This window comes from Leptosomus discolor, chromosome 9, assembly GCF_034619465.1.
Source record: "Leptosomus discolor isolate bLepDis1 chromosome 9, bLepDis1.hap2, whole genome shotgun sequence".
Classification (NCBI taxonomy): Eukaryota; Metazoa; Chordata; class Aves; order Leptosomiformes; family Leptosomidae; genus Leptosomus; species Leptosomus discolor.
Window position 1 is genome coordinate 17286448 of NC_141399.1, and position 8355 is coordinate 17294802.

Genomic DNA, 8355 nt, shown 5'->3' on the forward strand with positions numbered 1-8355 from the left:
CTTGAATTTGTCTGGCTAATGAACTGGTTGAGATGCAGATCCTCAGAATTTAAGGCACAACTCTGGTATGTCTTCTGCACTGCCGTTCCTATTGTAACGAGTGTAAGCGCTTGAGATTCAGCATTGCAAATTTGAACAAACTGGTTTTATTTTACTTGGAGTTCTTCTACTAAATCAGCTGATGGACTTAAACATCATCAGTGCTACTGCTACAAAACCATCTTTGCTGTCAGAAATGTCGTGAATGAATAGAAAAAGCGTTACTAAGTGTTGTGGACTAAGATTTGTTAGAAATCTGTACATTTGCATTACATACTAATGTACTTAAGTGCTCTTAAATAACAGTAAGGCATGTATCGTTACACAGGAGGCTCCTGTATGCCAATGTCTAGCTTCATCTGCCAACATTGTTTTGAGGTGGTGCTGCCTACAAATGGCAACTTTCTCAAGAGGTCTCGGCTTCTGCTTCAGCATTTGCGTTACGCAGGCACGGCTGTGCCTTACAGTCTTAGCAGCAGCTCCTAGGTTTTCAGTACATCTCATGTTACAGCAAATGGCTACAAGGGATGCTTTAGCTCATACATCCAGTTTTACACAACTTAGTTCAAGTCCGAATAAAAGCCAGCTCTCGAGACTGGGTCGACCTCAACTGATCCTCATTCTTCAATATTAAAAAGGGAGAGGGGTCACTAGAAATACGGGTTTGAGTCTCACTGTACCGCAAAGATGTTAGGAATAGTACCCTTCAGCTTGTGTGGCCCCCTTTGCAATTTCTCCTTGGCCCAACAATGAGAAAGGAGTAAAGGGAATGATTTGTTGCCCACTGTTCCTCTCTTGCTTGTTCTTAAGGAGCTAATGTCCTTGTTCATCTTCTGCATAAGTGCTGGCTGTGCATTGTCGGGTTCCATTGCAGGTGGTTTTGCTGGAAGAGAGTGCACATGCACTGCAGAAATCCCTTGGTCTCAGGTTGATGCTGAATAGCATCATAGTAGGGGGACCCAGAGATCTTGCCTGTCATGCTAACAGTCAGTCCTCATCCCTGTTGTGCAGTGGGATGACAAATACAGAGATGTCATCGTAGGATGCCTCGTGGCTGTCATCCAGCATCCACTGGTGGCCTGTCTTCTTTCCCCTTGCTCTGCATACCAAGCACTTGGCCAGTTCTGAAAATCTGTGGGTGGAAAAAAACACAAGGTTTGGGTTAACATGGCACTATTCCCTTATGAACAACGTTCAGATGTGGCTTTATGTTGTCAAAATAGTAGGGTTTTTTTTAAGACACCAGCTTTATCATTGTTTCTTTAGAATGGGGAGAGACGAGGGGGCAGTTCCCAGAGTCACAGAAAAGAGTGCTTGGTCATGCTGGAGCTGACCTAGAGGCAGAGTGATCTCAGCCTGCTTTTGGTCTGGCCAGGTTCTTTAGAAGGGAAAACGATGGCAAAGCTGATACTACCTGTGTGGATCTGTCCCGTTTTCTGCAAGGAAGCTCCTGACCATATGGGCCACCTCTTCATTGCACAGAACATCCCAAAGGCCATCAGTTGCCATGATGAGGACATCATTTTCCTTAATGTCATGCACAGCAAGGTCAAACACATTCACCTGGGAAGCACAGAGTAAATCAGTGATAATTCCTGCAATGTACTGGGGGGGTCAGGGAGATGACTTCCCCTGAGAGGTGACAAAGTGGGACCCGAATGCTTTGAATCTTTTACATCCCCTTGCTGCTATGCTTCTAGATTCCTCTGACTTGGGGATTCTCTGAGCAGTGTAGCAAAATTTTACAGTTGAATAAGCTGCTCTAAAGGCCAAGAAAATGTTCTTAGCCTTGTCCTTTGTATAGACCCTCCCAACCTAGTTGTGCAGATCATTTAGGAAAATAAAAGGAAATAACAGTGATTGATTAGTAATGGGTGTGCTGAGCATAGGGAAATAAGATTAGATTTAGGATTGTTTGAATTTTACTTATTGTTTAAATCTTAAATAACTTTGTGCCTTATAAGTACTTGATGTAAGAAGTTCTCAGTAGAAAAGATAATTTTGTAGACGATGACTCAGAGATGACCCGAAATGGAAAACAAGAATTGGAACCAGAAAAGATGAACCCAGCTGAATAAGGGGATTGTGAGCGGACTTAATAAGTGATGAATATGAAGAACTGAAAGGCTCAGTGAAAATTTACAAAGACTTTTGACTCTGTGTATTGATAAAGAAAAGGTATAAAACCTGCAAGGACTTGGAATTTGGTTGCCACACGCCGAGTTGTTCATAAAGCAAACCTAGAGATACCCACATCTGTGTCAAGTGATTTATCTCCTTGAACAAGCAGCATGCAGAGAGATAGGGGATGGAAAAAGGTCATGGCTAAGACCTGCCAGGTCTGTAAAAGATGGGTGCTACAGAGGAGGAGGAGCCTGTTTAATTCCATCCTGCAATTCCCATGTGCTGTGACTGACCTTGGGAATGCAGGAGAGGAAAGGTTTGACTTCAATGTTGGTGTCGATGACTTTGAGTTGGTGATCCCCCAGACCTCGAGAGACAGCCAGCGTCCCCAGCAAGCGAGCCTGGCCCCAAACAAAGCAAACCAGTATTGAAACGTAAGAATGTGGCACGTTTAAAGGCTAACGTGTGGCTTGTCCTGACTGATCTATGTGTTGCCTTTAGGACCCTTCTCCAAGCATCACCCAGAACAGCCCCTTCAGAGATGGAGGAGTGATCAGAATCGATGGCCTGATGTGAGCGTAGAGACAGCCTGCGTGTGAACAGCTCCTGATGGCCTATGGTGTACTCTGGCGTTAGTACACATACTCTGGGTAATGCAGACCTCACAAGGCCCATGGTGGTGTCTGCCCTTGATTTGAGGTGGTGAGGAAGAAAACTGGGTTGGTTGGAGGTGGGGGGAGCTGGTGTCCTTTTTCCTGGCAAACGAGGTTCTGCGCTGACTCCTTGCAAAGAGGGTGGCATGTGGGTTGTAGTGCTGGGGGAGGTGATGGGGCTTTCTGCTTGACCCCAGCAGGGAGACGCTGGATTTGTGCAGTCATTGCTTCTCCTCACCTCCTCCTTCCCTCTCCAGGCTCCTTTCCTCAGCCTCTCCTCAAGGAAGAGGGTTTGTGGGAAAGGCACTAGTCAGAGCTGGAGGAGACAGTCCAAAGTGGGATCTGATGAAATAAGGTCTCATCTGAAATGAGCTCTTGTGTGTAAGGGGAGATGAGGAAAGGGCAGGCTGGCTCAGGGCGGCTGTCTGCTCCACTAGCAGGTACTCTGGAGGAGGGTGCAACCTCTCTGCTCCGGAGGGCTCTGGTTTACACGAACCAGGCAGCATGGCACTAGCGAGGAGAGCTGCTGTATCGGGGCTGTGGGACTGTGCTGGAGAGCCCCAGAGCACTGGGTTCTCTGCAGCCCCAGTCTGCCCTAGTGCCCCAGAGTGTGACTGTGAGCAACAGGGATGCTGAGGACCCCCCGCAGATTTGCCTCTACCTTCCCACTGTGTAAAGCATTAAGCTACCTGCTTCCCGTGACCATGGACAAGAGGATACTTGAGGTCGGCTTTCTCCACCATCTTGTATCCCCTAGAACAGAGAATTCACTGTTGATTTGGGATTTGTCCGACTTGATGGTACAACCCAGCCAGAGCATTTCAACTGTGATTCAACCCTTGTGGTGCCCCCATGCACAGGCAGCTGACTGAGGAAGGGGCAAGGTGACTTGCTGAAGCAGATGCAGTGAAGATGGGCCCTTGCTGAATGCCCAGGTGTTTTTCCCCTCTCCCCTTCCTCCTCAGGTGTACCTGCACCAGGCTGGGACGCCCTGCACCAGCCCCACCTCACAAGATCCCAGAAGGACCATCTCAACTGTTCCCTAACTGCCCTGCCGGGGCCCCAGTCTTCCAGTTGGGGGAAGGCTGCTCACAGCATCCTTCACTTGATCTGGCACAGCTTTGCACCCTCAAGCCCACTGCTCTCACCAGTGGGGCATGCCCCTTCTCCCTTCACCTCCCCATCGCTACAAGCAGGTAAAGCTGCCCTGTGCCACAGCCTTATCCTCAGGCAGAAAGGACTCACCAGCCCTCCATGAAGTAATCCCGGTACAGGACTTTCTGACCTACATCATCTCCTTTCAACCTCCGTGGAAACTCGAAGCGTGTGAACTCGCCGTCCAGGAGCTTAGGGAAAAGAAAAGCCTGGAGGAGGGAACAAAGGCGTGAGGACAGACAGGTTCTGCTTCAACGGAGTAGGGCACCAAAACTGCTTCTGCCTTAGGACTGGCACTCCCAGCAGCTGAATGGAGAACAGAATTGGGAAAGCACATCCCAAGGAGGACATGAGCATCTCCCATACTAAAGGCTGTTGGTTGAGTCTTGCCCCCAGCCCTTCTTGGCTAGTGCCAGATGACATTCTGGCACAGTGGCCTCTGAGGAAAGCTGGTGATCCTCTTGCCACAAGCTCCCTCTGGCCCAGTGGGATGCTGTCAGCTGGATTGTCTGATGCATGGATGGAGTCACTCACCAAATGCTGGATTCGCTGCCTTTCTGTCTCGGGTGTGAACTCGCAGCTCATGGGCACAACATTGTCCTTCAGAACAAGAATCGCCCTACAAGGGGGGAGAGGCAAAGCTGTGTCTGTCACTGCAGCCCTCCTCTTATCGAAGCTGGCCCCAGGTCAGCCAGGCATGGGGCCGGGGTAACCAGCGGCAAAGCAGTGCCAGAGAATAGCTCTGCACCCAGGCATGTTTAAAAATCCCAGTGTATTTTAAATGACTCCATTGCAATTGCACTGTTGCAGCAGAGAACTGAGCTTGCCTGGTTGGACAACGGTAGAGCTCACTGCTAGAGGAATGGTGGGCTAAGGCCAGATGAGCAAGCTCTTGAGGATGCCTTGGAATCACCTTCCACTTTAAAACACCTGCCAGGTTGAGCTTACTGCTGCACTACCACCCCAGTGCTGCCCTGTGGCTAGGCAGCGTTAGTCCCTTGAAATCCCAAACCCTTCCAGGAGGTATGAGAGCACCCATCCTTCCAACAGGTCCTGTGGCAGGCAGCAGGGAAATGGCTGGGCTGCACACTTACCTTCCGTAGGATTAAATAAGATGCTGGAAACCTCGCTTATCTTCCTGCTCTCATCCCCCCAGCAACCCCCTTTTATTATGGCTCACCTGCTGTCCCCAGCATTAGCCACATACAGCTTTCCCTGGAAATAAAGGGCAGCCAGAGCAGTGCAGCCTCCTGTCTGGTTCGTAGCTTCCATCTCCTGGCCGATGACTTCATCCTGTTGGTTTAAACAAGTTTGGAGAGTGATGTGAGCTGGGATGCTGCTTTCTGCTGCTGCCTCATGCCTCCCAGCAGAAATCCAGAACCAAAACTGGTTGCAGATGGGCCAAGGGAAACCAGCAAGGCAAAAGACAATGTTGCTTCAGTACAGCCACCAAAGCTGTTGCTACTAGACAGAGGACCGCTTTAGGAGTGTGATGGGGAGATCTCAAACTTGTAGGCGCTGTATGAGTGTGACAATAGCCACCACCTAGCCCTAAATAAATGTATCCCCTGGGTGTGGTTTAGCAGAGCTGCTGTAGCTTTGCTCTGGGTCAGCACTGATGATGTGCAATAGATATGAGGCAGATCTTGGGGAGCTGACCCAGTGCAATCACAGCACGCTTAAAGGTTGGGCCAAAAGTTCCTGCCTGCCCAATGAGCTGCAGAACTGCAGACCTTGCCCACCCCAGGCAGCAGGGAGGGACAGACTGCCTGCTTGGGGCAGCAGGACCAGAGCCCTGCACGGCTGACTCACGCATTCCTGGAAGGCGTTCTCCAGGGCTCCCACCACCAGGTCTTCTGCATGGATGTGTTTCTCCTCCACGAACTGGGGGTCACTGTCGCAAACGCAGCGTCCGCTGAGGTGCATGGGGGGCCGGGCCTCTGTGATGCCTCCCACAACCTCCTCCAGCTTCTGCTTGATACAGTAGTGCAAATAGTTGGAGGCAATGATGGCAGCTTCTGGGCCGCCATGGCCATCAAACAGTGCCCAGTAGTAACCAGTCAGAAACTGCAGTAAGGAAGAGAGACAAGACAGCAAAAAAGAGGGTGAAGACAGGGGTGGGAGAGGTTTTGCAGACAGCAGGCTCACAGCCAGGACATCACTGTATGTTTTGCCTGGCTTTTCACCCCAGCTATCCTTCCCTGCCACCAATTAATCTGTGCAGCTCAAACTCAGGTGATGCTCATGCTGTTCTGCCAGACCCATCATCTGAGCTCTGAGCGGCTGGATTTGCAGCCACCCACCCTTGCGCACTATTCCTCTGTGGTTTATGGTAGATGGGGCCATTTTACAGGAGGTGAGGCAGAGCTGCTCCCAGGTGATAGCATCCCGTGTGCCTGGTTCATGCTGCTGCCCCCAGGTGATGACAACACACACCAGCCCTTGAAAGCAGAGTGAGGACAGTAAAGGAAAGGTGAGAGCACGAAGTAAAGGGCTTGGACGACCTCAAATGCCCCAACTCATGGGCCATGGAAGTAGAAGTGTCATGTACGGGCAGAGCTGGGTGGTTGCTGGCCAGATGTAGAGTACTTGGGTCCCCTAAACATGTCCAAGGAAGGGTTTCAGTGCGTGGGCATGTAGGACTGATGGGGTAACCCCATGTTTCCTGTACCTGGGCCCTTGGATCAAGGCTGGCAGCAGGGTGAGCACAGCCTGCCTGGGGGCTATACCTGCGTGGAGCACAGGATCAGCCATTCCTCATCCTCCTCCAGGCCCGGCTCTCTCCTCCGGATGGAGATTTGACAGCAGGCTGCCTGGTCCTCGTTGAACTCCGACTTCTCGGCATTGATAACCCTGGGGGTGCCAACGCTCCAGGTAAGGCGTGCGGACACGCTGCACCTCTCCTGCCCCAGCCACCTGTGCTGGGTGCTCTGCAGCCACATGAGTGGCTGCACCTTGTCCCTTCCTTCAGCCCCATGCTCCCTGCTGCCTTTTCAAACTCGAGGACCTCTTTGCTGGGGACCTAAATAACAAGTCCTGCACAGCAGGGAAAAGCTTGGCCAGGGACACAGGGACAAGCGAGGGGTTTTGGAGCACCCTGGCCTCAGACAGCCCTTGTTAGCAGCCCACACTGCGCTATTTCCTTGGTGACACAGTGAACTGCAAAACCACCAGCACTGTTTTTCCTTCCAGCCTTGCTAATGTTTGCCCTCCTTGCACAGCTCCTCTCTCCACGCTGCGCCATCCCACAACCACGAGGTCATGACCGTGATCCGGCCAGGATGTGGGGACAGCTCCTGGCTGGAGGTATTCTGCCTGACCCATCCCCTCTGCCCTTAAAAATGGCAAACCCAGAGATTTCTAAAAATTTGATCTTCCCCCCTCCCTTGGTTTTAAAGGTGCTTTGTTAGGAGCAAGGGGATATACGCCCAGTGCTGCTACCCCCAAGAAACCACCCCCAGCTCCAAACATGCTCCCCCCTACCAGGGCACAGAGCAGGGCACGGGTGACATCCCAGCAGTAAAATTACGGTGTAAACACCATTGCATTAGGGGACAAGATACTTGAGCTGACCTGATTCTGCTCTCGGGGCTGCCCCTGACACTTGTCGCAAGCAACGGTGACCTGCTCTGCGGCTGGTAAGGTGCAGGCAGGGAGGTGGGCAGGAGCGTCCCCCGCTGCTGCCAGCCACCGATGACAGGGAGGGAGAAGGGCAGGGGAGCACAGGCTGCCACACCGAACCTCACCCCGTTCTGTGCCTGGAGGAGGAGGAAGCTGCTCCCCTCCTTGCGGGCAGGGGGGCGATTTCTGGCTGCCAGCCGTCCTTCTCCAGGGCAAGGCTGAAGCTCCGTGCTTGGGCCGGGGGAAAAAGTGGGGTGCGACCACCCCTCCGCCCGGGCACGTCCGCTAAACCCCCCCACGCACCCCCTACACCCCCCCCCCAAGAGCCCCCAAACCCTCTAAGAACCCTAGGAGACCCTCTAAGCCCGCACCTCCCCACCCCCCGGGGGTCTCCCGAAGCCCCCTTCCCGGGGCGGTCCCGCTGCCGGCCCGCACTCACTCGGCGTAGCCCGCTCCCCAGGGCAGGGGCCGCTCGGGCCCGGTGCCCCGCACGGCTCGCCCGCCCCGCGAGCTCTCCTCGACGACACCGCCACGCAGGAACTTAGGCCGGCGGTAGAGGAGGGCGGTGGGCGGCGGGCCCCGTCCAGGCCCCTGCGCGCCGCCGGGCCGCTCCGCGGGGCCGCCCCGCCGCAAGCGCCGCAGCCACTCGGCGGACATGGCGGTGCCCGGCCCGGCCACGCGCGGCGCCGCCGGACGCCGCCAAGCGGCGCCACAGTGCGGCCGCGGCGCGGCGGCCCCTCCCCGGGGCGGTGCGGGCGGCGGG

The 8355-nt window shown here is 53.4% G+C and overlaps 1 protein-coding gene across 1 annotated transcript; it reads right to left on the reverse strand.

Moving 5' to 3' along the window:
- Window positions 1-130: 130 nt before the first annotated feature.
- Window positions 131-8249, reverse strand: PPM1M (protein phosphatase, Mg2+/Mn2+ dependent 1M). Its single transcript, XM_086469696.1, has 10 exons — window positions 8032-8249; window positions 6701-6824; window positions 5784-6038; window positions 5152-5264; window positions 4506-4590; window positions 4062-4180; window positions 3506-3569; window positions 2457-2564; window positions 1454-1602; window positions 131-1171 (listed from the first exon to the last, which is right to left on the reverse strand). Exons 1-10 carry the CDS (start codon window positions 8247-8249, stop codon window positions 1027-1029), a joined length of 1380 nt encoding a protein of 459 aa, XP_086325822.1. The 3' UTR covers window positions 131-1026.
- Between the last annotated feature and the right edge of the window lie 106 nt (window positions 8250-8355).

What these genes read in the sequence shown, in the direction of transcription:
- PPM1M (XM_086469696.1), bottom strand. Translation starts at nt 8,249, where the DNA reads ATGTCCGCCGAGTGGCTGCGGCGCTTGCGGCGGGGCGGCCCCGCGGAG. An exon ending in AGAACGCCTTCCAGGAATGC is followed by an intron (nt 5,265 to 5,783) that starts GTGAGTCAGCCG and finishes TTAAACCAACAG; the next exon opens with GATGAAGTCATCGGCCAGGA. An exon ending in AACGGGACAGATCCACACAG is followed by an intron (nt 1,172 to 1,453) that starts GTAGTATCAGCT and finishes TTCCACCCACAG; the next exon opens with ATTTTCAGAACTGGCCAAGT.